This window comes from Phyllosticta citriasiana (genome assembly GCF_038021145.1).
Source record: "Phyllosticta citriasiana strain CBS 120426 chromosome Unknown IWZ02scaffold_5, whole genome shotgun sequence".
NCBI lineage: Eukaryota > Fungi > Ascomycota > Dothideomycetes > Botryosphaeriales > Phyllostictaceae > Phyllosticta > Phyllosticta citriasiana.
Window position 1 is genome coordinate 1,670,511 of NW_027117282.1, and position 25,516 is coordinate 1,696,026.

Here is a 25,516-nt window from a genome sequence, read left to right on the forward strand (position 1 = left end):
AGTATGGCCGGAGCTGTGCAAGGCGGCGGCCGGGGGCGCCGACCAGAACGCACGGACCCACAGACACAAACACGCTTAGTCAGGCGCTGCGCCTGACTCCCTGGCCAAAGTCTTTCAGCACTCCGCATACATATCAAAACCACCTGGGCCTCATGTCCCGCTTCTTGCAAGTGAGCGCTCTATTCCGAACGAACGTGAAGCATCAGGCTCATGCTTTACACAGCATGGCTGCGCCCATGTGCCGGTGACAGCGCTTGCATTTTGTGGCAGATACCTTCTCTCGGCAGAAGGTCCCTTCTTGCTTGTCTCCCAGCGGGGAAAACAACATCAGTTTCTCTCGGAAAAATTGTTCAAGAGTCAGGCAGTCCATGGCATTCTGGAAGTGCATTCTTCTGATCAAGAACGAAGTACGATCGTCCTGGTTTATGGAGGAAATTTCGTTCGCTTAATCAAAATTTTCCTGGACAGGCCAGATGCATTGTCTAAAGGGCCTATCTGCAAAGCCCCGGATTGGATCCTCGATGTAGCATCCTGTCCATTTTCTTTCGACTCTGCTTCCAATGGAAAGCTGGACGCATTGGCAAACGGCAGCAGTGTGGCAGTCACTGCCCATAATGCACTCTTGCACCTTTCTTGGTTCATCGATGACCCAAGCTTGACAATTTTTTTGAAGGGCCTGACAACTACGTCCCGTTGCATGTTGTACTCCGCACATTGCCTATGGCTTTCGGACTCCGCGGTGCTTGTCGCATCGGGGACAGCATTTGGCGAAATTTTAGTATGGTCTTGCGATTTCTCCGATGCTATGAGAGCAGAGTCTACGATACATCACTTCTTCACCGGTCATGAAGGCTCCATATTTGGCGTACGGATTTCGACCTCATTCACGACTGAGGACGGCTCGACTTGCCGCTTGCTTGCAAGCTGTAGTGATGACCGAACCATCAGACTCTGGAATGTTACATCATTGCCCAAAAGCGCGGTAATGTCGGCCTCTCAGGATGTACTGGGCTTAGTTCAAGATCGCGAGACTGGCTTCGGTGCCAACATTTCCGACCAAAGCAAGAGCCTTGCAATCGCCTGGGGCCACACGTCGAGAGTTTGGGCTGTTCGTTTTGTTGAGGGAGCACAATCCCGGATCAGCCAGCTCGTATCGTTTGGAGAGGATGCCACCACTCGAGTTTGGCATCTGGACTGTAACATCAAAGACTCTCAAACATTGAAAGTTGATGTCAAGCTGACGGACACGTCTTCTTTTCATTCAGGCAAAAACATCTGGTCCATGGCGATGAGCCATGATCGTGACGGTGACAAGATTGAAATAGTCACTGGGGCAGCTGACAGAGCGATAATCAGCCACGCGTGGCCACTCGAAAAGCTGGAGTCTGTAGCCGAGCAGTCCAAAACTGACGTCCAGCGATCGTTCGCTTTCCTGTCCTCCGGATCAGTCATTTCCACGGCGAACAGTGGCCAGGTCTGGAGGGCTGACGTCGTAGAGAAAGAGGGAGATGTTGTGTGGCACAGCCTCGGACAGCTCGATGAACTTCAGGGCTACTCCATTGCTGCAGGTGTACCTGAGATTGGTCTCGCGTTTATCGCAAGCAAAAAGGGACAAATGTTCTACATGAGCGAGAGCAGCAATCAGCTCTCAACTCTTACAAAAGTTGAGAGAAAAATTTCTGGAATCTACGCCTCCTCCGTGTGCACTCCGGATGGCAAGACTGTGGTCAGCTTATTCGTAACCCAAGTGGGAGAGACTATCGCTGAGCACTTTCTCTTCACACGCGATGCCACATTGAAGATCGTGCGGAAAGTTACTTTGCGGCTTCCTTGTCCCTTCATACCTACCTCCGCGACCTATGTTATCTCGGACGGAAGCGGCATCGCCTTTGTTGGCTCTAGGAGCGGCGGACTGGCGATATTTCCGGAGGTTCCGTTCCACGACACAAACGAAGTCTACGAGTATCAGTACAGTGCTCGCCACAAACTTCATACGCCTGAAGCCACTTCCTGTCTCTTGTGGACTCCTTCACCAGCGATTGACTCCTCCAAGTCTCTCGGGCTGCTCATATCAGTCGGTCGTGATGGACGTTGCACTGCAACTGATATCTCGCGAAGTCTGGTCACAACTCTTGTTCACCAATCTTCTCTCCCATTTGGGCCGAATGCCGAAGGCTGTTATATCAACGCACAGAGCAAAGACCTCATGGTCTACGGCTTCCGAAGCAAACACTTTGTTCTTCACAACGCGACGCTTGAGCAGGAGGTAATGTCCGTCGAGTGTGGCGGCGCCCACCGCATCTGGAGCTTCTGCCCCATGCCCGATGGCGTTGGTGTTGGCGGCACGTTTGTATGGAATCACGCCAACATGTTCAAACTCTACCACATAGCGCAGGAATCGCACAACTTTCTGAGGACGGGCGGGCACGGCCGCGAGATCAAAGCTCTTGCAGCGTGCCCCACGCAGCCGGGCCTCCTTGCTACTGGGGCGGAAGACACTACGATACGCCTGTTCCAGTATGGCGAAGTTGGCTTAGAACACAAGCGTAAGGATTTTACCTCTGTCAAGACTATCCGCAAGCATGTCACAGGAATCCAGTCTCTGGCGTGGTCTGCTGATGGGCGGTTCCTTTTCAGCAGCGGCGGAGGCGAAGAATTCTTTGTTTGGAGAGTCCGCAATGTGCCAGTGATCGGCCTCGGTGTGGTGTGCGAAGCAGTTTGTCCGACGGAGAGCGAAAACTTTGACCTCAGAATAATGAAATTTGAAGTTGAGCAAAGAGTATCAAAGGATCTCCAGGGCCAAAGCTCTGATGAGGACAGAGACGGAGAATTCATCATCACAATGGCCTTCTCGGACTCAACTTTGCGGGTAAGGTTTCTCCTTTCGCGTTTGTACACCATGAAAGACCAAAATGACTAATGTGTGTGGAAACAGAGGTACACCTACACTTCCACACCGTCCACCAAGACCTTCCGTCTTGTCCAAACCGGCACATATGCCACATCTTGTCTCACACAAGTAATCCACCTCGACCATCGACATTTCCTCACGGCTGGAACGGACGGCCACGTCATATTCTGGCCCAACTCCCAGGCGCCCTCTTTGTCGGACGAAGAAACCGCCGTCGACAGTCCTCGCACCGAGCTGTCCTTTTCCACGCGCAAGATGATACACCAAAGCACAGTCAAAGCTCTCAGCCACCAACACGTCACAGCAGACACAGCGCTGCTTCTCACCGGAGGCGACGACAACGCCGTTGCGCTCTCTCTTATCAAGACCCGAGATGACATCGAATCAAAGATTGCATCAGTCAGTGTAAGCACACTGCTAATGCCGACCGCCCACGCCGCGACAGTGACGGCGAGCGCGCTGCTCCGCTGCAGCAAAGACGGAAACAGGTTCCTGGCTGTCACGAGTGGCAATGACCAGCGCGTCAAGGTGTGGGTAGTCACACTTGATCTGGGCAAAGAAGGTGTCGAGGGTGTCGATGTGAGATGCGTCGCCGACGAGCCCACTGCCGTGGCAGATGTGTCTGACATGGCGGTGCTGGGACATGAGGTAGAGGAGGAGAGGAAACGAACAGTCGTCCTGGTTGGTGTGGGGATGGATGCTTGGACGCTGGACTTGGGGTTGCGTGGGGAATAGCAGTTGTGTTGCTTGAAGGCGAGCTAGTGAGGACATATGTTGCATTGCCTCGTCATTTCGACAATCATTTGCGCTGGAAAGCCATGTTGTGCTCGAATTTTACTTAGGTACCCAAACCAACAATCTTGCCAATCTGAGAATCGACTTTCCGTAGAAACAGCAGGCGTCAATGATGAAGCAACAAAAGGAAGAATACTTTGCCCAGGACAGTTGAAGGACCACCTCTGCTTTTTAATCGCGCTATCATCTCGTATCCCCTCAGCGAATGATGACCTCGATAGCAACCTCGTTGCTCCAACCAGCTCTCTGATCGCTCTCCTCCCACGCCCTGACCAGGTCAATCTCCAAAACGCTCTTTTTGACTTTGACACACTCCATGGACACTGGCTTCCCAAAGATGAGCGCAATGAACTGGTTTTCAATGTCCATCTTCTCCAGGTCCTCAATCCAAATTCCGTACGTCCCGAGAGCTTTGAGGCTGGTCCAAATCCTGAGATGATGGCCGCCCTCGCGCTCCACGTACACATCGTAATTGACAATGGCAGCCGCGCCGGTAAGTTTTCGAACAAGGCCAAGGACGGCAAGTTTAACAGAGCCAGTTAAAATGTCGTGTTTTACCACTGGTGCTGCTGACAAGATTTCCCACTCTTGAACAGGAAGATCGAGGTGGACGAAGGCAGATTCCTGGCCCCTTTTGATTGGTGTGCTGATTTGACCCGTAGTGTGAGCGCGGACGACGTATTCGCCGTCCTCCGTGCCGGGGAAATGATCGAGCGTGAGAAGTTCGGTCAGGTGCCGCTGGGTTGTGTTGAAGACCCCAAGAATGCCTGTGCCAGAACCCTGCCCGCCAACGAACGTGCCGATTTTCAGAAGCTGAGGCTCATCGTATCCAACGTAAGCGTCAATAGTCTTTCCAATTCGATGGGGGCGCAAAATGACGGTTGAGCCTCGGGGAGTCTTCGCCGTCATTTGGTGGATCAAATCAATGTTGTGCTGGCCCGGTACATCGGTAATGTAGATTGGACCACCCGAGATGCAGCGCGCAGCTGCGTGGAACGAGGCCCATGGGTGAGAGGTTTGGAACATGTCCCAGTCGGGAAGGACGTTGAGATGTTGCGTTAGCAGCGAGTTGTGTGCGTTGCAGTAGACGTGCCACGGATGAGACGCAGGCACCTCCGGGAAGAAGTCATCAGAGTTGCGGACCATTATGCGCGGCTTGTTTATCGGAATCTGCGAATGGAACAAGATCTGAGGCACCTGTGACATGCAAGAAATTGCTTTGGCGGAGAAAAATCGAAGAATGCTCACGCTCCAAGCGTCCTGGTATGTGCGGATCAGACGCCTCCGTGGAATTGCCTCGTCAAGCTCATCAAGGAAGAATTGGGCATCGGTCTTGACGGAGTCTATTCCTGAGAGCTGGAGAAACGAGTAAAAGTCCTGATACATGCGCCACACGTCTTCCTCGTCGACTACCAGCATTTTACCTCCAGAAACCCCGTCCTTCTTTTGGACTTCCACAGTCTTGTAAGTTTTGGCAATTAAACCATCGGGGGAGATGCCGCCCCAGTAGCCCAGAATCGCATGCCACACGGCTATGTGGAAGATGTTCTTGAACCTCTTTCGGATCTCAGTGGTCGTATATCCAAGGCCCTGGGGGAAGCCTTGCTTGTTGGCCTCAAACTCCATCCATCCCCGTTGAAACTGCCCTGCGCCTTCATTGTCCAAAGACTGCCAGTTGTCATCGATGATGAGATTTGTAACTGTTATATCGTTCTTTTCTAGAGCCTCGAGGGCTTTGAAAATTGCTTCCTCGGTAAGGTTTTGGCCAAGGCCGTTCCACGTACAATAGGTCAGACCGTCGTACCACTCCTCAAGCCATTGAGGCTTGATATCCTTCTTCTCCAAAGCTCGCAATTCAGCCTCGACCTGGTTGTGGACAATATCGTATTTCATTACCAGGCGGCGGGCATGGTACATGACAGCAGCATTGGCAACCTCGAATTCTTTCGCAACTGAAATTATAACTGTTGACTCTTCTTCATCCGTGCCGTCGTTTCGAGCACGGATGACGACATTTCCTTGGTGGTCATGAACAAGCTCGGTGAGAACATTATTGAGACCACTCACGGCGAGCACGACGACATGGTGACCATCGGCGCGGTGGAACGAGGCGAGTACAGCTTCCTTATCCGGAGAAAACTCGCCCTTGCCATGACGTGGAGCAAGCCACGGGCTCCAAAGGCGAACAAGTGCGAACCACTTTCTGACTTGCACTGGTTTACCAAGGGTAAAATTGCGCCATCCTGAGCGGTCTCCGGATGCTGGTGGAGCTTTGCCGGTGGCTGTCCAGAGTAGAGTGTCTGAAGTCTGGCTTGCTTCCTGGTCGATTTGGAGGCTGCTGCTAATGTTGCTGAGGTAATGGCCCAAAGAGGAGCTTGTGAGGGAGGGCTCTTGATAGATCAAATGGCCGTCGGAGAAAGAGAAGTGTTCATTTGCCCACTTCCAAGGCTCCGTCGGCCCACTTCTGAAGGTGATGGTAAATGAGACTGAATGGGCAGGCCGTCCTGCCAGTCTTGCAGAGAACCATTCGCGACGAACACGATTTGAGTTTGGACGTCCGACGACCAGCTGGCCGCTGTTAGAATGGCTTAGCTGGTACTGGTGCGGAAAATTACCGTCGAGGGCGGCCTTTGTTGCTTATCAAAAGCAAGTTTTTCCCAATTTTCCGCTCCAGCAAGATTGTGCCACAGGACAACTTCCCAGTCACGATCAAAGGTTGGGTCTGTTTCAATCAATGCAGTGAACAGGACTGAATTGGTCTCTGGGACTAGGACTGTCGTCTGTCCAAGAGGAGGCGAGCACACGAGGTTTGCAAACATGGTGGTCTTGAGCGTACACGGAGGAGGAAGGATGAGATGTGGAAACAGGAGAGAAAGCAGATTTGGGAAAGAAAGGAAGTGTGCTGTTGATCAACAACAGCAGACGTCTGAGTGATGCAACGGAGAGGTGCGGGGCTTGGGTGTGTAAGGTGCAGGTACCTGAAGGGAGCGACCGGACCCGGCCCGGCTGCCGTGCCGTTGATCGGTTTTGCTGACCGCCCGGTCTATGGAATGCTTGCACCCAGTCGCGTTTCTGCCATACTCTTAAACCTCGATCTCTCAAAAATTGTCCGCCTCATTCAATGCCCTCGACAGCGCTGTTTCAGCATGGATCCCGCCCGGGCGTCCATGTCTGCAGACAATGCGCATCTCGAAGGCCCATATCCCCGGCCTTTACTCGTCGCATCACCCAAGACTACCTGCGCAAGACCCTCGAGGCCGAAATGGAATGGAAAGAAAAAGCCAAAGAGATCAAGGCTGGAAAGCAGCCGAGCTTCATGAGTTTTCTTGACGAGCGGGGTTACGTGAAACAGGCCACATCGTGAGCGTCGCATTTCCCTGCGCTGCTTCTCTGCTAAAATTGCCTAGTTCCAAGAAAGAGATCGAGACTCTGATGACCGAGAAGCGCATCGGCGCATACTGTGGCATTGACCCGACCGCTCCTTCCATGCATGTCGGTCACTTGCTGCCGTTCATGGTTATATTCTGGATGTATTTGCATGGTTTCAAAGCCTGCACGCTTCTTGGTGGCGCGACGGCCAAAATCGGAGACCCAGAGGGCAGGACAAATGAGCGAAATCGGCAAAAAAGTGACGAGAGGAAAGCTAACATGGCTCTCATGCATATGCAAATCAAGAGGCTATGGCAAAGTGTCGAGTCGATCGGCAGCAAATACGGCTATCAACGAGAGTGGGCATGGAGGCGTAGTTTAGCCAACAACAACGCATGGCACAACAAAACGCCACTTGTGGAAATTATGGGTAAACTGGGGACCCATTTTCGAATCGGTCCCATGCTCAGTCGGGAGACGTGGGTGGATCTTGCAAAACTTCGACATGCTTCCTGACCACTAACTACCGTCACAGTGTCAAAATCCGCCAACAAAACGGAGCAGGAATGTCGTTCGCCGAATTTTCATACCCACTGTTGCAAGCATGGGACTTTTGGGAGCTATACTGCCAACAAGGCATACAGCTTCAGATCGGCGGCGCTGACCAGTTTGGTAACATCCTTACTGGCGTCCAAGCCTTGAACGCCATCCGCGCCAATGAAAATGACCCAGCACTTGAATCCAAGATTCGCGCCTCGAATCCAAAAGACGACCATCTATTTGTTCCCCACGGATTGACTGTGCCGCTCCTCGAGACGGCATCAGGAGAAAAAATTGGCAAGAGCGCCGGCAATGCCATCTGGTTAGATCCGACGTTAACCTCCAGCTTTGATCTGTACGGAGTACGTCTGATTACTCCTGGCAGATGGGAATTCAGCAGCTGACGTACGATACAGTATTTTGTCAAGACAGCGGACAGTGACGTCGAGCGTTACCTGAAGCTGTTTACCTTTGTGCCCACGCCCACCATTCGCACAGTCATAGAGGAACATGAGAAGGATCCATCCAAACGAATTGCGCAACATCTTCTCGCTGCTGAATTCGTCGAGTTGGTTCATGGACCAAATGCAGCCAAAGAAGCATCAGATATGCATCGGAATATTGTCAGCAAGCGTACGAGTGTGTCGATGTCTTCGCTGAAGACCAGGACGAGAGCGGAGGCAAACAATCCTAACAGCCCCAGCACTTTCGTGAGCAGTCAGCTGAACAAGACCGCGCCTCATGCAACATTTGAAACATTCAACGACGTCAGGATTACTTTGCCAAAGTCTTTGGTCTACGGCAACAGCCTTGGCAATGTGCTCTATCTTTCGGGGCTTGTCAGCTCGAAGTCTGAGGGACACAGGCTGATCGCACATTCCGGGGGAGCATACGTAGGAGGTCCTCCGGGCTCGAGGAACAGAGACAGGGGCGAAATGGGCGACGAGCTCAAGTTTACTCCGATTAAGATGGCTAGCTCCACTGCCGAAGGATTCATATTTGGAGGAAACAAGTTGCTGTTGCGGATCGGCAAGTGGAAGATGAAGCTGGTCACAGTCGTCCCTGACGAAGAGTTCCAGGCGATGGGTATCAGCGTACCAGGAGGATGGGAAGGGCCAAAAGGAAAGGAAGAGACGGCGCAAGAGGAACAAGCCTAATTTCTTTTTTTTTCTTTATTTTTTTTTTTTTTTTTGAGCGGAGAAATAGCTTGTGAAATACGTATTCCCTTCCCCACTCCATTTATGTTGGCAGCCGAGGACGGGAGCTGCAATGGAGGATGGATATCAACTGAATCGCTGTGTTTGAGGAAGCTTTGACCACCAATTCGCCCGGAGCGGGCAGGAACGCGTCGCGCGGGGACGTCGCGACCTCCCGTCGCGTCTTGCACTACGTCTGCCGCTCCTCCATCTCCGCAAAACAACCCTCCACTTCACCCCGTCGCTCGACAACTCTTCCAATGGCTCGTAGCTCAGGTAGGGGCGACCCTTCTACCCCAAAGCCATCTTCCTCTCAGAAGAAGAGTGCTGCAGCTTCTTCTCAAGCGAAATCAACCCAGAAGTCTATTCTGGGCTTCTTTCAAAAGAAAACAGAGAGCCCCAACCCGCCGCAACCTGCACCGGCACCAAGCAGCGATGCGATAGGTCCTCCAAGCAGTCCAATCCGTCAAAATGGCGAATCTGGCAGAAACAAGGAGAATGGTCAGCCGTTTCCGCTCACACCTGCGATTGAGTGGCTCGCTGATGATAGTCTTGCAGAAGGCCTTGATCTTGCCGCTGGAAGCAGCCCCAACAGAAAAGTAAAGTTGCTGCACCGACATGAGAGTACAATCATGTTGACCTTCCTTGCGCAGGGACGGAAATCGGTCAATTACGCCGAGTCAGAAGCGGAGGACGACGAGGATGTTTTCCAACCAGTCTCCGCAAACGCAGTTGGTCGCGTCTCGAAGCGAAGAAAGATTGCAAGCCTGGACGATTCGGATGACGACTTTGGGCCCGAACCGACCGCAGACTCCGCTGGAGAGGATGACGGTAAGTCCACCTAGTTTGAAAGAGAAGCTCTTGGCTCACCCGCTGCAGAGATGGATGACTTTGTTGTACCCGACGAGTCGGACGAGGAGCCTGTGTCCAGAAAGAGAAAGCGGCCTTCGGCTACCAACGCGCGCCGCTCGCCCCAGCAGTCTTCGCCCAGACCCTTGATAGAACCGGAAGAGGAAGCCGTAGAACTGGGAGAAGGGTCGACATCCACTGCCCAGCAGTGGAAATACGATCCAGAAAACAAGGAACCATATCAGTCACGGACCGTCCCCAAGCCCACCAAAAAGGATGGGAAGACTGCTCCTCCCAAAAAACAAAAGGCGCACATGTCGGAACCAGAGCAGCGATACCCATGGCTCGCCACTGTTATGGATGCGGACAGGAACCCTCCGGGCCATCCGGACTATGATCCTCGGACTCTATACATTCCTCCCGGAGCTTGGGCGAAATTTTCCCCTTTCGAAAAACAATACTGGGAGATCAAGTGCAAGTTCTGGGACACCATCGTCTTCTTCAAAAAGGGAAAGTTTTATGAGCTGTATGAGAACGATGCCACCATTGGCCATCAACTGTTCGATCTCAAATTAACCGACCGCGTGAACATGCGCATGGTTGGTGTTCCGGAGTCGTCATTAGACATGTGGGCGAATCAATTCGTGGCAAAGGGATACAAGATCGCCAAAGTTGATCAGATGGAATCTGCATTGGCCAAAGAAATGCGCGAGAGGGGCGGCGAAAAGCCACTGAAGCCTGCCAAAGAAGACAAGGTCATCCGTCGGGAGCTCTCATCCGTCCTCACGGCAGGTACACTTGTTGACGGCGGTATGCTGCAAGATGACATGTCGACATACTGTGTTGCCATAAAGGAAGCCGACGTCGACAACGTCACTGTCTTCGGCATATCATTTGTCGACACTGCCACCGCTCAGTTCCAACTTTGCGAGTTCGCTGACGACGCGGACTTAACCAAATTCGAGACATTCGTTGCTCAGACACGACCAACAGAACTACTCCTGGAAAAATCTTCCATTTCTGCAAAGGCGCTGCGAATCCTCAAAAGTAACACAAGTCCGACTACCTTGTGGAATTTTTTGAAACCAAACAAAGAGTTTTGGCCTGCTGATATCACGGCTCGCGAAATAGACGCCAACAAGTACTTTGTATCTCCCGATCGGGATAACATTGAGGTCTGGCCTCAAGCTCTCAGGGACGCAAGAGAAAAACATGACCTCGCAATGTCTGCTTTTGGTGCTCTTCTTCAGTACCTCAGGACCTTGAAGATCGAGAGGGAGCTGGTTACCCTCGGCAACTTCGCTTGGTATGATCCGATCAAAAAGGCCACAAGCTTGGTTCTAGACGGTCAAAGCTTGATCAACCTTGAAATTTTCGCCAACAGCTTTGACGGAGGAACGGAAGGCACCCTCTTCGCCATGTTGAATCGATGCATCACTCCGTTCGGCAAGCGGATGCTTAAACAGTGGGTCTGCCATCCGTTGGCCGACGCCCACAAAATCAATCAGCGATTGGACGCGGTAGACGCCCTCAACGCGGACACAACGATCATGGACCGTTTCACTGCCTCGCTCAGCAAGCTTCCAGATCTGGAACGTCTTCTTTCGCGGGTCCACGCGGGCAGGATCAAAACTCAAGATTTTGTCAAGGTGCTTGAGGGCTTGGAGCAAATTGAGTACACAATGAGTCTCTTGAGCCAATTTGGCGAGGGAGAAGGGATTATTGGCCAACTCCTCTCCCAAATGCCCGACCTCACGAGCCCTCTCAAGTACTGGCGCGATGCTTTTGACCGCAAGAAAGCCAAGGTCGATGGCATTTTGGTTCCTGAGCCAGGAGTAGAGGAAGACTTTGACCAAAGTCAGGAGTCTATTGAGCAAGTGCTCGCCGCACTCGACAGTCTGCTGAAGGAGGTTCGTCGTGATCTGGGCTCGACCGCCATTTGTTATCGTGACAATGGCAAAGAGATTTACCAGCTCGAGGTCCCAATCAAAATCAAGAATGTCCCTAAAAGCTGGGATCAAATGTCTGCAACCGCCAAGGTCAAGAGATACTACAGCCCCGAACTCCGGAAGCTTGTGCGCAGACTTCAAGAGGCTCAGGAGACCCACGGACAAATCGTCAAGGAAGTCACTGGCCGATTCTACAGCAGATTCGACGAACATTACACGACATGGCTTGCAGCGGTCAAGATCATTGCGCAGTTAGACTGTTTGATCAGTCTTGCCAAGGCATCGACCAGCTTGGGAGAACCGTCCTGCAGACCTTCGTTTGTGGACGGGGAGCGATCTCTCATGGAATTTGAAGAGCTGAGACATCCGTGCATGCTCCAAAATGTAACGGACTTCATTCCAAACGACATCAAACTGGGTGGTGAACAGGCAAAGATTGACTTACTCACTGGTGCTAATGCTGCCGGAAAAAGTACAATTCTCCGCATGGTAAGTCTGCAGTCAACTTCTTCCTACCCACGCCCAAATCTGACATACCATACAGACATGTATCGCTGTCATTCTTGCTCAGATTGGATGCTATCTGCCTTGCGTATCGGCACGCATGACACCTTGCGATCGCATCATGTCACGTCTCGGAGCACAGGACAATATTTTTGCAGCGCAGTCGACATTCTTTGTCGAACTATCGGAAACCAAGAAAATTCTCTCCGAAGCGACTCCTCGTTCACTGGTCATCCTCGACGAGCTTGGCCGCGGTACTAGCTCCTACGACGGAGTTGCCGTTGCCCAGGCAGTCTTGCACCATGTCGCCTCGCATGTGGGCTGCCTGGGCTTTTTCGCAACCCACTACCATTCCCTGGCCACTGAGTTCAAAGGACACCCTGAGATCATGGCCAAGCGGATGGCTATTCATGTTGATGACGCCAACAGACAGATCACCTTCCTGTACAAGCTTGAGCAAGGTGTCGCCGAGGGTAGCTTTGGAATGCACTGTGCCGCCATGTGCGGCATCAACCCACGGATCATTGAACGAGCCGAGGTCGCTGCCAAGGAGTGGGAGCACACGAGCAGGCTCAAAGAGAGCCTCGAAAAGGCCAGGGAAAGCTGCTATGTTCCTTTGGGCGTCCAGAGCGACGTTGCGTGGTTGCTGCGCGCGGGTGAACATGGTGCCGATGAGATTGGCGAAATGGGTGTCGACGTCTTGTTGAAGGCGATCGAGTTGCTCTGAGGATATGGAGACATCGAGCTGAGCTGCTGTCTACATTTTGCTCAGTATCTTAAAGTGAGGCGTATCGCAAAGACCATGGCAAAAGGGTGAGGAGTATTGGCGCACAAAGTTGCTATTTCATGAGAGTTTTTAGCTGAAGGACCCGGGAAAAGACGAGGCTTCGACGGTTGACGTACAAAGCAGATAATTGTCCTATTACAGAGCAAGTATTTTGATCGGCTTCCCTGTCCTAGATTCAATCCATCCTGTGTGCTTGAGCAGCATTACGAATGATTTGAGCGGCGAAGAAAAGATCAAAAGCCAGACGGACGAAAGTTGCGGGCAAACACCTAGGCAGTACTCCTACCACAGTCTACCGCATGATTTAGCGCGGATCTAGGAGCCATCAGTGCCTCGACCTGTCAAGCCGCCGTTCTATCCCTCGTCGCGGACGAACAATGGATCAAGGGATCTTTGACGTAACTCGTGTTCCTTCGAACCCCATGTGCCTAAGCACCATGTATGGAAATAAAGATGCACGATAACTGCAGACACTACCCCTCTATAGCTACATCAACGACAGCCCAACCTCATGTCCTTTCTCACACGACGCCTGTCAGGCCTTGCCACCACGCGCTCCACGGCACCGGCGCAACCAGAACAACCGCAGCAAACGCTGCCAAATCATGCTGAGGGCTCGACGGCCCCCACCACTACCACCACCACCACCACCACCACCACCGTCAAGACCGACGACATGTCGCAAAGCACCCCGCTCCCCGCGCTGCTGCCTCTGCGTAACAAGACAGCCATCGTGACGGGAGCCTCGCGCGGCATCGGCAGCGAAATGGCGCTCTCGCTGGCGCGGCGCGGCGCGCACGTCGCCCTGGTGCACACGTCGCCGTCGTCGCGGGCGCTGGCCGAGGCCGTGGCGGCAGAGGTGGCCAGGCTGGACAACGGCGCGCGGGCGTGCGTCGTGCAGGCCGACATGGCGACGCGGGATGCGGGCGAGAAGACGGTCGAGGGCGCGCTGAGGGGCTTGGGTGTGCGGACGGTTGAGATTGTGGTGCTGAATGCGGCCGTGGGGGAGATGGGGGATGTCGAGGGCGTTGAGGGGGCGGAGAAGGTGGGCGACATGTTTGATCGGTTAGTGTTTTTTCTCCTCAATCGCTTGCGTTGTCTGCGTTTGCCTGTGTGCTTGTGATGAGAGAGTTGTTGTTCATCTGCAGTCGAGAAATCAAGTCTCTCAAGGCTTTACTGACAGACCAACTCTCTCCACCATAGAATCTTCCACACCAATGTCCTCGGCCCACACCTCGTCGTCCGCGCCGTGCTGCCCTACCTCAACCCCGAAGGCTCCAACCGCCTCATCAGCATCTCGTCCGTCAACGCGCGCATCCACGCGCCGCGCTGGGCTTTTTACTCGGCGTCCAAAAACGCCCTCGAGTCGCTGACGCGCAACTGGGCCAAGGAGCTCGCCGCGCGATACCGACTGACGGCCAATTCGGTCGTCGTTGGTCCCACGGAGACGGAGCGCGCCACGTCGGATCCGCGGGGCAGGGCCGTGGCTGCCGGTCTGGCGACTGCGGACAAGCGCATTGCGACCAAGGGAGATGTTGCTGATGTGGTGTGTTGGTTGGCTGGGGAGGAGAGTCGGTGGGTCAATGGGGATGCGATTGGGTGTCATGGTGGAGCGGTGTTTGGGTACTGATGGCACACTGACTGTCCAAGTAACTCCCTGGAAGCAGGTCTAGCGATGAATGACAAGCCCTTGGGTGCAGCAAGCAGCAACAGTACCAGAAAGTGCTATTTTCTTTGACAAACGCCGTGGCGGGGGTCGACAACCTGGAGAATTTTTGCACTATACGGATGCGATGGTCTCAGTCCGATGACAGAAGACAGCAAGGAAAGGCGGTATTGTCGAAAAAAATCACAGTGCATTTTGTACTCCCTCGAATCAAAGCCAAACTCCGGGCCTACGAGTGAACAATCAGACCGATGCCGTTTTGAAACCCAAGCCAGTCTTTCATCTTATTCAGTCGTCGGCAGCTCCTACGCCGACTTCTTACCCTTCTCAATCTTCCTTCTCTTGGATCTCAGCTTCTCCGCCTCGCCTTCCTTCTTCTTATTACTGTAGTCCATCTTCTCCAAAAGCTTCCTTTTGCTCCGGCTCATCATCATCATCTGCCTCTGCCTCTCCTCCGTTTCCTCCTTCTCCTTCTTCGCCCTCTTCTTTCTTGCGTCGCCCTTCTTCTTCTGGACTGAGTCTGCCGCGTACGGCTTGCCCTTTGCCTCGGCTTCAAGCTCTTTCTGGTGCTGAATCCGCGCCTTTTCTGAATCGGAGAGGTCCGAATCTTCCTGCACATCTTCTTCGAATCCGTCAAAGCCATCATCCTCAGACTCATCTTCGTCTTCATTGTCCGAGGAACCAGCGACATCCATGCCCTCGCCTGCCTCCACTTCATCGGATTGGTCAAGCAATGGGTTCTCTTCCTTCTCTGTCGACTTTTCTTCCACCGATTCGGCGTCCTCGTCGTCTTCGTCTGCTTCCTCTGCCTCCTCTGCCTCGCCCTCCCGTTCCTGCTCCTCCAAAGAGACTGTTGGGTCATACTCGCCCTTCTTGGTCTTGACCCAAGGACTCAAGTGAGGAGGAAGCGTGGCACCCAGTGCGTACAGATCCGGACGCAGGAGCTTGCTCTGATTGATACAATCCCACACCCACTGCGGCTGGACGTAGGTCCTACCAGGCACTCGAGTGCCAGCAGGCAATCTTCCGTTGACGACCTTGCTGGAAATCTCAGACTCAGAAACCTGAGGCGCAGGAATAGCTGGTCTGTCGACAATCTGGTGTGTGATTGATGGGTCGGCTTCGTTGGTGGTGTAAGCGCCATCGCCGAGGACAGCGTCCCAACCGACGCGCTTGCATCCAAAGGCCTTGAGAATGAATTCAAGGGGCTCACGGGGAGTCTCTCGCGACAGATAGAAAGTGAAGTTTGAGAAGAGATCGGCAGCTTCGCTGCTAGAGGCTTCGGGCTGAGGAAGCTCGTCAGCGTCGTCTCCAGTGACCTCGAACTTGTCGATCTCATCCGTCGTCTGATTTGCATCCTCGATTGTAGATTCTTTGGTCCCCGTCATCTCAGCGTCAGCCTGTGCCAAAGCCGCAACTTTGTCGGCTTCAGCTTGTGCAGCTTCGGATGTCTTGGACACTGTCTTCTCGCCATTGGTTGCAGGAGCATCCTCGATTGCTGGCTGTTTACCAAATCCCCTGCTTTCGAGTCTCAGGGCGTCGAGCTCTCCTCCTAGATCGTCGCTGGCCTTATTGAACTTGGGAGGGTATACAAGTCCGATTGACGTGTACAATCTGAAGTTTACAAATTGAAGAAGAGTAGTGTAAAATTCGACGAAGGTGCCCATGATGCGAAAGTCGACATCGGTCGGCACCCTCTGTACGAACTTGTACGGTACTAGCCACAGGATGTCTTGACCTTGGATAGTTGCCTGATAGTATATGCCCTTGATGGAAAGAAAAGATTTCTTTAGCGAGTGCGAAACAATCAGGTAATGTTCAAACTCGAGAGTCAACCGCTTACAGAGCGCGATGACTTTGGGAGGAACGGCGGAGGTGGATGGAAGGTTGGCGAAGAGGAAGAGCATCGAGAGACAGTCGTCAAGATCGCGGAGCGCATCGATAAACGTCGGGTATCGTTCCTTAATGATGTGGTCCAGGGCCATGCGAGGAGTGAGATTCTTCTCCAATCGTGCCGCATCGGTGACTTCTCCACGTCCGAGAGCCCTGCTAATCTTCTTCGCAACCGCCTTATGGTCACGGAATTTGTTCAAAAGTGGTTCGTGGAGGAGGTATTGAATGTCCTTGGCATAGTAGAAGGTAGTCGAGTGTGTCGCGCTTTTCGAGACCTTTTTCTTGTTGCGAGGCTCGCGAGGGTAGATTCCCTTGAAGATGCATAGTCTTCTGAAGTCAGGGAGGGAGATTTGAAGCTTCCGGACAGCTTGGGTTCTCGTAATGTAATTTTTGGCGTTGCCGGCTTCGCCCTTTTTCTTGATCTTCGCCATGGTGGAACTAGCCTAGGTCTTTTGGGGTCAGTAAACGAACAGTGAACGTCGGAGGAGGTATCGAGTGAGCATCCAAAGGATTCAAAGTCATCCGAGGACCATAGAAGAAAAATGAGCACCATGGCCATGTCTCTGGGCAGAAACAACCTTTGCGATTCCCAAAATAAAAAGTCGGGAATCGGCTGCGCGTGGTGTTCAAAGAGACAGGGAGATGTTCGCGTCATTCAGAGTAGCTTTCATGACATGCTAGACTTACCGGGCTTGGAAAAGACGGGCGAAAGGTGGGTTGGGAAAAATGCGCAAAGTGCGGCAAGTGCAAGGCCAGAGGATTTCCTGGTGTTGCATCGCGACGGCGTTTTTTTGCCGGGGCGGTGAGGTGATCCCTGCTCGCTCCGTCGGCGCCCTGGCGTCAACAACACCTCGCTCTCGTCCGTCGCACATCCGCTGCCCTGCCCTTCAACTTGCCAGCACGTCTCCCAGGATGCGGTGACCTGATTCGAGTGCCCAATGGCCATGGATAGACAAAAAGCGCTGCTGTTTGGCTCCGCCGCTGCAGTGCGCCTCGTTCTCTTCCTCGCGTTCCCTTCGTTGCCTGACCTTCTGACCGGACGAGTCGAGATCTCGACGCCTGTGACCAGTTTCAAGAGGTGTGCGTAAATCAAGTCGCTTGTAGCTTGGCAGATATACTGATGACCTACAAGTGCAAGAAGGCCTCTTTCTCTACACCCATAATGTCTCTCCTTATGACGGCGGCGTTTTCCATCAAGTACAGCAGCTCTGCCTACTCGTCCAAGCTTGAACTGACCAAGACAGGCGCCCCTCCTACTGCCGCTGTTCTCTCTGCTCCCCGACATCTCCAAGCTTCCGCTAGCGACCAACATTGTCTACATCGTAGTTGATCTGCTCTGCGCCAATGCCTTAATGCAGATAGCGGAGACAGGGGAGAATGTCTCGCCGCGTCAGTTCACGTCGCCGCGTAAAGACCTTCGCTGGAGTAGCCTGGCAATCGCTGCTGGGTATGGTGGCTCTTTCTCTACCGTAGAGTGAGAAGATGTCTAACTTTGCGTCCAGATACCTGTTCAATCCCTTCATAATAGCCACCATGCTGGCCCGGCCAACCTCAGCCCTGACGTCCCTTTTCGTTTTGACGGCCATTGCAAGCGCCTCCCGCGGTCGTCCTATGACACTTGTCCTTGCGCTGTCCATAGCGTCCTACCTATCGATGTATCCCATACTGCTCTTCCCACCGCTGCTCAAGCTTTGTTATGACGCCGAGTGGAAGCGATCCCCTTCTAAGGCGCCTCAAAGCCCCCTCTGGTACACAATTTTCCACACTGCAGACCTCCTGGTGACGGCAGGATCGCTACTTTATCTGTCATATCTTTTGATGGGCAGCTGGGAGTTCATATCGTCGACTTATGGCGTACACTTGTTGCTCCCCGACCTGACGCCAAACGTGGGCCTCTGGTGGTACTTTTTCACGGAGATGTTCGACTCCTTCCGCGAATTCTTCCTCGGAGTCTTCTGGCTACACATGGCTGCGTATGTGGGAGGGTTGTGTTTCAGGATCTGGAGACAACCTCTATTTATCGTAGTCACACTGCTGGGCATTTTCGCGGTCTTCATGCCCTATCCGAGCATTGCGGAAAGCGGGCTGTACCTTAGTTTGGTCCCTCTGTATCGGCACGTATTTCCTCGTAAGCATTCTCCTCTATCACGGGGCAGAAATCGCAATTGACGTAGACCACAGTGACTCGGTATACCTTCCTCGCCTGCTCCACCTTGCTCTATGCAAGCTTCCTGGGGCCTGCCTTCTACTATTTGTGGATCTACGCGGGTTCGGGTAACGCCAACTTCTTCTACGCCATCACACTGGTATGGAGCCTTGGGCTGACTCTAATCGTGGCGGACACGATATTCGCCGTCCTTCGCGACGAATGGGAGGTAGAGCGGCCAGAGATGAGAGGTAAAGAAGTCCGGCAGATTTAAAGTTGTTGGCCAAAGGCAATGTAGTCCACGTGCTTCCCAACCAAAGTTGCCAGTATCTTTCAGCTCCGCAGCATCTCGCGTTGCTTCATCGCCCTCAATAAAAGTATCATCTAGGACTTGTGCAAACCTCATAGGATTCCATCTCCACGAGTGCCGTGGCCGCATCCGTTTGGGCTCGCATTAAATCGTCGCCGGGGCGAGCGTTGACTGCGCAGCCCTGTCAGGCGGGTACCTAGTGCCACAGCAGGCGCACATTTATTCACGCTGCCACCACAAGACCTCTCTGCCTACTCCATCACTTCCAACACCCAGAGCAAACCTTCATCCTCTCCTCTACCTTCCTTCCAACTCCTCCATCACATCCAGTAAGTCCGAATCCCTCTATTGATTTCACGGTGCTCTCTTGTCGCGCAGTCACAGGGCAACATCAGCCCAAGGCCAATCCTCATGCTAAAGCCCGGTCCCTTGTATTCATCCAACAATCCCTTCCTCGCCCTTCAGTCTTTCTTGGACTTCTTCTCTTGACCAAATCTCACCAAAGCACCTCAAACAGACACTCAAGACACGCTTCCTTCACCTACACAAACATGGGTCAACCCAAGTCTAACAACCTGACACCCCGCGATCTTGAGATCGCAGCTGCCGCGTGGAAGTGCTTCAAGACTGAGCCGTCTGTGAGTCACTCCTCCCTTGAAGACTTATTCACACATTGGCTAACCATTTCAGATCGACTACGCGAAGCTTGCCGAGGTTGCGGGCTTCAAGAATGCCGCCTCAGCCAGCGCCTGCTGGAATACCACCAAGAAGAAGTTGTTTGCCAGCTCGACTGCTAGCAACGACATTGCTTCCCCGGGCACCCCGAAGACTCCCGCTTCTCGAAAGCGTAAGGCCACGCCTGCCAAGAAGTCCACTGGCGAAGATGTCTTTGAAGGCACTCCTTCCAAGAAGGGAAAGAAGAACATCGAGATCGAAGATGATGAGGTGATTGACAACACCGACGTCAAGAATGAGGTCAAGGAGGAGGAGGAGGAAATCGAGGAGTTCTTGGACACTGACCGCAAGGACTCGTTCTTCGAGTAAGTCCAACGCCACTCAGCTGGGTTCTTCGACAGTACTTTGACCCACATGATTTTCAAAAGCGCTCGGGTTACTCGGCTTGACAACGAAAGCGGTCCCAGCACACCTTCGAAAGCTTCTAGACGGCCGACGAATCGTTCACATCGAGAACGACCCCCAAGGAAGGCGGATTCTGGCTTTTTTTCTATAAATTGAAAAGTCTCTTCGTGATCTATCTCCATGTTGTACAGTCGGAAAATTCTGCGCAATCCCCAAATGCTTAAATCCCTTCCAAGACTCGCAGGGCAAACTGCAGTATCCGAGAAATTTCCGACGATGGATTTTCTTGCACGTAACACTTTGGCTGAGACTTTTAAGAGTGAGACGTCTTGTTTTTCCCTGCTGCCTTTCAAAGACCCCATCTTCGCTGCCTGCATTCCTTTCAAAGCCTTTGATTCTCCACTGTCTCTCATTTCGCAAGACTTGACTTATGGCATTTGCTCTGAGCTTGGAGTCAGATATTGATTATACCTGACAGATAGGACAAGCCTTGATTTCGGAGGCTCTCAAAAGTGGTGTTTAGGTTGAATCAAGCTTTTAGTCCAGCCGGCTGAATTCAACCTGCAGCGAATACCTGCATCACATCAGATACTACCCGCGTCAGCTGAGGCACAGAACTTCCGAAGATAGCAGTTATGTGTGGCTCTCCACGTCTGCGCCTCTATACCGCGCGGATCGAACAAACTCAGCTACCCACCCGTCACGACTATTTTGCAATAGTTGTACGATCGAGGGTGTTGGAGCTTGCAGTTTGTATGGCAAACGACAAATACTTTGCAACAGAACACCATGCAGAGGGTCGGAACGACACGCATGTTTGATGCAGCCTGGTTGTTCATGGCTGAGCCTGGATTCAGCCAAGCGATAAGGCGCTGAATAAAATCGCGGTATCGAAGAGGAAGAAGAAAGAATACAGTCGAGCAGGTGCGCCGACCGGGCTACGAACTGAGGTTTGGTTCGCTAAGGAAGACCGGCACCAAGCAGGACCAGGGTAAGCATTCGCTGCCAGAGGGATGCTCAAACCGAGCCGGCTCACACATGTCTAAGGTAGGTCATCTTGAACCGGACACTTTTTTTTCGACAACACTCACGGAAAATCAGCTTGGCTGATCCTGACTTACGAGTGCTCCGTCCAAAAATGTGGCTGACACATGTGTCCAGTTGTGCGTTTCGAACCTTTCGCCCTTCGGCCTCCATTGTTCGCCTGCTCCAAGCCATTTCGGTCTGAACTTCTGCCATGGCCAAAGACATTGTTCTGTGGCACTCTAACAACGTGCCAAATACTTCGTTGCCCTGGATTTGCCGGTCGCAGTGAGACAGGACAAAATGCCGACTGTCACGCTGTGTCTGACGTGCAGGATTTAGCCTCAGGGAGGCTTCAACGCCACCACCACCAACAGCGCAATCAGACTGTGAGCATTATCATAGCGGGATCGACTTGACGGCTGCAATTTACCACGCCATGGTCCCAAGGGGGATGTCCTCTCCGTTGCTGATGCACGCCATTCCTTCAGAAAGCTGGTAGCGGATTGCGAGCGCGGCCACCACGTTTGCAGGATCGCGACTTCAGCCCGGCCACAAGCCATATGAAAAGTATTGCCCTTTGCCCCATTCTCTTGCACTCTCCTGCTGCTCGCCCGTTTCAAACAAACTGCTTCATGTAGCCGACTTTTTTTTTTTCCCCCGAACCATCACCCATCACCACCGGTAAAACCACGAGAAGATGCGACGACTTTTATTCTACGTTTACCTGTTACAACACGCTCCTTCTCTGCTAGCACAAACCACCAGCAGTGCATCATCTCTGTCAAGCGTTGTATCTCTGACTGAAGGTGCAAGCACTACCGTCGCTGCGAGCACTACCGTCGCCACAAGCACGACCGCCGCTGCGAGCACTACCATTGTTGCAACACCTGTGTCGACTACTTCGACCTCCTCTTCGATCTCATCATCGTTATCATCGTTATCAAGTGTCGTTACCTCGTCTGCGCTTGTAACTCCCTCTAGCATAAGTTCGAGTCTGAGTTCGACGTCATCAACCGGGCCGCAGACCTTGACCGTACAGGCAGGCGCCAATGGATTCAACTTTTCGCCAAACGTAACATATGCCAATCCCGGGGACACCGTCATCTTTGACTTTTACCCCACGAACCACTCAGTTATCCGTGGCGAGTATGCCAACAACACCAAAGTCTGTGGCTTGGCTGGGTGCAATCCATGTGTGCCGTGGGAGCTTTACCACGAAGGTGAACCTAACAAAGGGTTCTTTTCGAGCAATGAATTGGTCTCCTCTTATAATATGGTATGATGAGCAGTCCGCGGCAAGGACATCAAGGCTAATTCATTTGCAGAGGAAACAATGGAGTCTGATCATCAACGACACGGAGCCCATCTTTTTCTACTGCGACGCCCTCACCTCGTGCCATCCCGAAGGCATGGTGGGCGTTATCAACCCAGTACGAGTTTTGCCTTATCATCTGCGCGACCAACGGCTAACTCAATCTCCCCAGGCACGTAACCAATCGATCGAGTTTCAGCAACAAAAAGCAGTCAAAGCAGAATATCAGCTGGCGCCAGGCCAAAGCTGGCCGGCCGAAGGCAGCAAAAGCTCCAATTCCTCCTCGTCGTCATCGTCAAGCAGCCATAAAGGAGGAATGCACCTCTCGGGGGGCAGCATCGCGGGCATCGTCATCGGCGTCGTAGCCTTCGTCACTGTTGCCGGTGCCCTCATCTTCTACGTCGCCCGCACGCGCACCTACGACAAGGTATTCCGCCAGTCGCAAATCGGAGGCTCCGAGGCCGGCGGCGGCGTGGGCCCTTCAGGAGACGGCGCCGCAGCGTCGCTCTCCTGGTACAAGTCGCCTTCGATACGCGTGGCATCGCCTCCTCCCGGCGACATTAGCAACAACGGCGCCACCAGCCCGCAGCTCGCGTCCGAAAAGAGCCCCAACCCCTACCGCTGGAGCGACATCACGGCCATGTCTGGCGCCGTGGGCGGAGCAGCAGCAGCAGGCGGCATGCACCAGCGGCACTCGACCGCGCCGCCCGGCGAAGGCAGCACCTTTGTGGGCTACAACCGGCAGACGGGCGCGCCCGAGTTCGCGCCTGAACTGCCCGGCGACAGCGAGATCCAGCAGCTGCCCGGCGGCGAGACGCCGCCCATGGGAAGCACGCGGAGCCCCGCGGAGATGGAGGCGACGTCGGCGACACCACCACCACCATCGGCACCCGCGCCGCCGCCGCCGCCGCCCATGAGCCCTACGAGTACCAGGCCGAGCAGCAGCAGCGTCATGAAGGAGCCCGCGTCGCCGGCGACCGCGAGTAATACCGGCACTAGGCGTGGCAGCAGCCAAAGCAGTCCGGGAAAGAAGCATTTCGGATTCCCGGGGCGGACGTATTGAGGGGATGGCAAAGCGGATGGATGGATGGATGGACGGGCGTTGTTTGTGATACCACTGGAGGCTGGCTACTTCGCTCTCTCGAAGCTGACATCGCAGGGCGAGTCTCAGACCTGCATTGTGCGCGCATTTTCTCCGGCGTTGCTTGCTCCTTTCTCTCCGACTTTTGGACGATTTGGACACCTGGAATACCAGCTGAGAAAGAAAGATTGGCAGGACTGGCGCCTACTAGTATTTCCCTAATCCTCTGCTTCAGCGCAGCAAAGAAGACATTCATGTACTCGTGCACCATGAAAGATTTCAGACCGTCCACATTGTACCCAGGCCTTCTCCGCGTGCTCGACAGCTCCAGTTCAGACCATCGTATCGATCAGATCAGAAGGAACATAGGGATCGGGAGCTGACCTGACGTATGGCCCCGCTAAGGTAGCTAGGTAGTCGGCTGACTGAGAAAAAGCCGGCAATGACGCGGCGAATAGGCTTCGGAAGCAGTGGAACCGGAGACTGTCAAACTTGAAGGTCGTCTCAACTTGAGTAATGATGTTGCTTCCACGTTGTGAGATGCTTTGGGGAAAATGAGACGACGAGAGAAGACTAGGTTTGAATAGCGTGCTGGGTGGGCTGCAGCATTGCTGGGAGCACAATAATGTATAGGTAGGTGGGTAAAGTAAAGCATTCGTTGCTATGCATGTACTGTACTGAGCGCTGCTCAACTGTGCAATGCCCATCTTACAAAGGTCCAATCTGCCGCGCGTCAAAAGACAAAAGATTCCAACCAAAGAAGCAAACTGATTACTAACCGCATTTGTTCACCAATCATCCCAACCGCAGATATTCTCAGCCCACCTACGCAAACTTGATGACCGGTCTCTCGAGCAACTTTCCGTCCAGCTCAATATCCACCTTCTCGTTATAAAAGCACAGATGGCCGGCAATCGGGCTACACTCGAGCGTCGGATGCTTGTAGTACCAGACGACGTCGCGCAAGACGCGCTCGCCGCCGACGACGACGTCGTAGTACTCGGCGTCGCCTTTGTACGGGCACCGGGTGACGAGGTTGCTGGGGCGCAGCAGCGCGGCGTCGACGGCCGTCGGCGGCAGGTAGAAGCGGGTCGGCAGTGTCGTCTCGAACAGGTGTTGCGACGACGTCGCCGCCGCCACTTGCACCCCGTCGACCAGCACGCGGATCGGCCGCGTCGAGTGCACAATGTCGACTCGCTTGAAGGGGTCCTTGGGGTGCACGTAGATGGGCGTGTCTTCTTCGTACCATTGATCCACGGAGCTGAATTCGACTCGCACCAGGCCTTGGAGCGCGTGGATTAGGTCGCTTTTGTCGCCGTCCTTGTTGAGAGACGTGCTGAACGCAATGACGCGCTCGGTGCTTTGGTTTCCGGCAGTGATGCGCAGCAGGCTTGCGGCGTCATTGTCGATTGATTCGGTTTTCGTCCAGCTGTCTTTCTTGAACGACGAGAGCGGCACGTAGTATTGTGGGAAGCGGTCGTGTTCCCAGACGTAGAGCGCTTGGGTCGTGTCGGCAATGTAGGTCCCATTCAGGAGGATACGGATGCGCCGGCTGCTGGGCAGCGTCTTGACAGGTCCCTTGGAGAGGAGATGGCGCGCCAGCGCAATGAGATCTTTGTTGCCGAGTACAGAGACCATGGTGAGCGATTCCGAGTTGCGATTGCAGAGCCGATGGTTCGGAGTCGCATGTTGGTACAAAAACGCGCTGAGCTAGCGATTTCATGACATCAATGCAGAGGACGGGAGGGGTGCGGGGGCGGGGATGACTCGGCAGAGGAAGCTTCCCTATGGCAACCACTTTTCCAGCAACCAGCGCAGCCCTCACATTTCCCTGGTGACTTTTCGTTTAGTACACTCCACTCATACTCAGCGAAGGCTACCAACCTGCATTACATTGCCTTCCCACATTGTTTTGGATCACGCGTTTCCAAGACTAAAGACAGGAATCGATGCAGGTAATGACGAAGATTTCGCCGGTACTTGGAAGGCTGCCTTTGAAAAAGCAAGCCAAGCGATCAAACGTAAAAGATCCGGAAGCGCTGAATTCGAAGCGGATTCCCTGTACTACTATTGCTCGACAAGAGACGTCTGGTCGAAGCAGG

The 25,516-nt window shown here is 53.4% G+C and overlaps 10 protein-coding genes across 10 annotated transcripts; 7 read left to right on the plus strand and 3 right to left on the minus strand.

Moving 5' to 3' along the window:
• Positions 1-117: 117 nt before the first annotated feature.
• IWZ02DRAFT_237292 (WD40-repeat-containing domain protein) lies at positions 118-3,775 on the plus strand. The gene is made up of 3 exons (XM_066763023.1): positions 118-170; positions 224-2,869; positions 2,936-3,775. The coding sequence occupies exons 1-3, from the start codon at positions 153-155 to the stop codon at positions 3,644-3,646; spliced, it is 3,375 nt and encodes a 1,124-aa protein (XP_066623990.1). The 5' UTR covers positions 118-152; the 3' UTR covers positions 3,647-3,775.
• Positions 3,723-6,666, minus strand: IWZ02DRAFT_237289 (raffinose synthase protein-like protein Sip1). The gene is made up of 2 exons (XM_066763022.1): positions 6,322-6,666; positions 3,723-6,274 (listed from the first exon to the last, which is right to left on the minus strand). Exons 1-2 carry the CDS (start codon positions 6,523-6,525, stop codon positions 3,905-3,907), a joined length of 2,574 nt encoding a protein of 857 aa, XP_066623991.1. The 5' UTR covers positions 6,526-6,666; the 3' UTR covers positions 3,723-3,904.
• Positions 6,667-6,780: 114 nt separating this feature from the next.
• Positions 6,781-8,922, plus strand: IWZ02DRAFT_449202 (tyrosyl-tRNA synthetase). Its single transcript, XM_066767381.1, has 4 exons — positions 6,781-7,066; positions 7,114-7,554; positions 7,611-7,977; positions 8,032-8,922. Exons 1-4 carry the CDS (start codon positions 6,828-6,830, stop codon positions 8,770-8,772), a joined length of 1,788 nt encoding a protein of 595 aa, XP_066623992.1. The 5' UTR covers positions 6,781-6,827; the 3' UTR covers positions 8,773-8,922.
• A 79-nt stretch (positions 8,923-9,001) lies between these two features.
• Positions 9,002-13,126, plus strand: IWZ02DRAFT_237339 (muts domain V-domain-containing protein). Its single transcript, XM_066763024.1, has 5 exons — positions 9,002-9,312; positions 9,370-9,410; positions 9,465-9,642; positions 9,691-12,098; positions 12,154-13,126. Exons 1-5 carry the CDS (start codon positions 9,072-9,074, stop codon positions 12,838-12,840), a joined length of 3,555 nt encoding a protein of 1,184 aa, XP_066623993.1. The 5' UTR covers positions 9,002-9,071; the 3' UTR covers positions 12,841-13,126.
• Positions 13,127-13,576: 450 nt separating this feature from the next.
• On the plus strand, positions 13,577-14,530 carry IWZ02DRAFT_469101 (uncharacterized protein; the record flags this gene model as incomplete). The annotated part of the gene is made up of 2 exons (XM_066768687.1): positions 13,577-13,965; positions 14,104-14,530. 2 exons carry the CDS (start codon positions 13,577-13,579, stop codon positions 14,528-14,530), a joined length of 816 nt encoding a protein of 271 aa, XP_066623994.1.
• A 158-nt stretch (positions 14,531-14,688) lies between these two features.
• On the minus strand, positions 14,689-17,205 carry IWZ02DRAFT_237354 (ribosome biogenesis protein Pescadillo). Its single transcript, XM_066763025.1, has 3 exons — positions 17,147-17,205; positions 15,148-16,908; positions 14,689-15,051 (listed from the first exon to the last, which is right to left on the minus strand). The coding sequence occupies exons 2-3, from the start codon at positions 16,888-16,890 to the stop codon at positions 14,872-14,874; spliced, it is 1,923 nt and encodes a 640-aa protein (XP_066623995.1). The 5' UTR covers positions 16,891-16,908; positions 17,147-17,205; the 3' UTR covers positions 14,689-14,871.
• Positions 17,206-17,397: 192 nt separating this feature from the next.
• On the plus strand, positions 17,398-18,879 carry IWZ02DRAFT_489802 (GPI transamidase subunit PIG-U; the record flags this gene model as incomplete). The annotated part of the gene is made up of 5 exons (XM_066769606.1): positions 17,398-17,539; positions 17,592-17,656; positions 17,704-17,906; positions 17,962-18,587; positions 18,641-18,879. 5 exons carry the CDS (start codon positions 17,398-17,400, stop codon positions 18,877-18,879), a joined length of 1,275 nt encoding a protein of 424 aa, XP_066623996.1.
• A 587-nt stretch (positions 18,880-19,466) lies between these two features.
• IWZ02DRAFT_432357 (uncharacterized protein) lies at positions 19,467-19,959 on the plus strand (the record flags this gene model as incomplete). Its single annotated transcript, XM_066766213.1, has 2 exons — positions 19,467-19,553; positions 19,606-19,959. The coding sequence occupies 2 exons, from the start codon at positions 19,467-19,469 to the stop codon at positions 19,957-19,959; spliced, it is 441 nt and encodes a 146-aa protein (XP_066623997.1).
• Positions 19,960-21,718: 1,759 nt separating this feature from the next.
• On the plus strand, positions 21,719-23,396 carry IWZ02DRAFT_432358 (uncharacterized protein; the record flags this gene model as incomplete). The annotated part of the gene is made up of 2 exons (XM_066766214.1): positions 21,719-22,297; positions 22,347-23,396. The coding sequence occupies 2 exons, from the start codon at positions 21,719-21,721 to the stop codon at positions 23,394-23,396; spliced, it is 1,629 nt and encodes a 542-aa protein (XP_066623998.1).
• Positions 23,397-24,035: 639 nt separating this feature from the next.
• On the minus strand, positions 24,036-25,486 carry IWZ02DRAFT_237423 (uncharacterized protein). The gene is made up of 2 exons (XM_066763026.1): positions 25,299-25,486; positions 24,036-25,245 (listed from the first exon to the last, which is right to left on the minus strand). The coding sequence occupies exon 2, from the start codon at positions 25,050-25,052 to the stop codon at positions 24,240-24,242; it is 813 nt and encodes a 270-aa protein (XP_066623999.1). The 5' UTR covers positions 25,053-25,245; positions 25,299-25,486; the 3' UTR covers positions 24,036-24,239.
• Between the last annotated feature and the right edge of the window lie 30 nt (positions 25,487-25,516).

Excerpts from the sequence above, each read along its gene's own strand:
- IWZ02DRAFT_237339 (XM_066763024.1), top strand. The coding sequence starts at position 9,072 with ATGGCTCGTAGCTCAGGTAGGGGCGACCCTTCTACCCCAAAGCCATCT. Across the intron at positions 9,411-9,464 it reads GAAGCAGCCCCAACAGAAAA|GGACGGAAATCGGTCAATTA; the intron begins GTAAAGTTGCTG and ends TTCCTTGCGCAG. Across the intron at positions 12,099-12,153 it reads AAAGTACAATTCTCCGCATG|ACATGTATCGCTGTCATTCT; the intron begins GTAAGTCTGCAG and ends CATACCATACAG.
- IWZ02DRAFT_449202 (XM_066767381.1), top strand. The coding sequence starts at position 6,828 with ATGCCCTCGACAGCGCTGTTTCAGCATGGATCCCGCCCGGGCGTCCAT. Across the intron at positions 7,067-7,113 it reads TACGTGAAACAGGCCACATC|TTCCAAGAAAGAGATCGAGA; the intron begins GTGAGCGTCGCA and ends AAAATTGCCTAG. Across the intron at positions 7,555-7,610 it reads CCCATGCTCAGTCGGGAGAC|TGTCAAAATCCGCCAACAAA; the intron begins GTGGGTGGATCT and ends CTACCGTCACAG.
- IWZ02DRAFT_237354 (XM_066763025.1), bottom strand. The coding sequence starts at position 16,890 with ATGGCGAAGATCAAGAAAAAGGGCGAAGCCGGCAACGCCAAAAATTAC. Across the intron at positions 15,052-15,147 it reads ACCTCTCCGATTCAGAAAAG|AAGAGGGCGAAGAAGGAGAA; the intron begins GCGCGGATTCAG and ends GACGCAAGAAAG.
- IWZ02DRAFT_237423 (XM_066763026.1), bottom strand. The coding sequence starts at position 25,052 with ATGGTCTCTGTACTCGGCAACAAAGATCTCATTGCGCTGGCGCGCCAT.
- IWZ02DRAFT_237292 (XM_066763023.1), top strand. Across the intron at positions 2,870-2,935 it reads TCTCGGACTCAACTTTGCGG|AGGTACACCTACACTTCCAC; the intron begins GTAAGGTTTCTC and ends GTGTGGAAACAG.
- IWZ02DRAFT_237289 (XM_066763022.1), bottom strand. The coding sequence starts at position 6,525 with ATGTTTGCAAACCTCGTGTGCTCGCCTCCTCTTGGACAGACGACAGTC. Across the intron at positions 6,275-6,321 it reads AACAAAGGCCGCCCTCGACG|CTGGTCGTCGGACGTCCAAA; the intron begins GTAATTTTCCGC and ends AACAGCGGCCAG.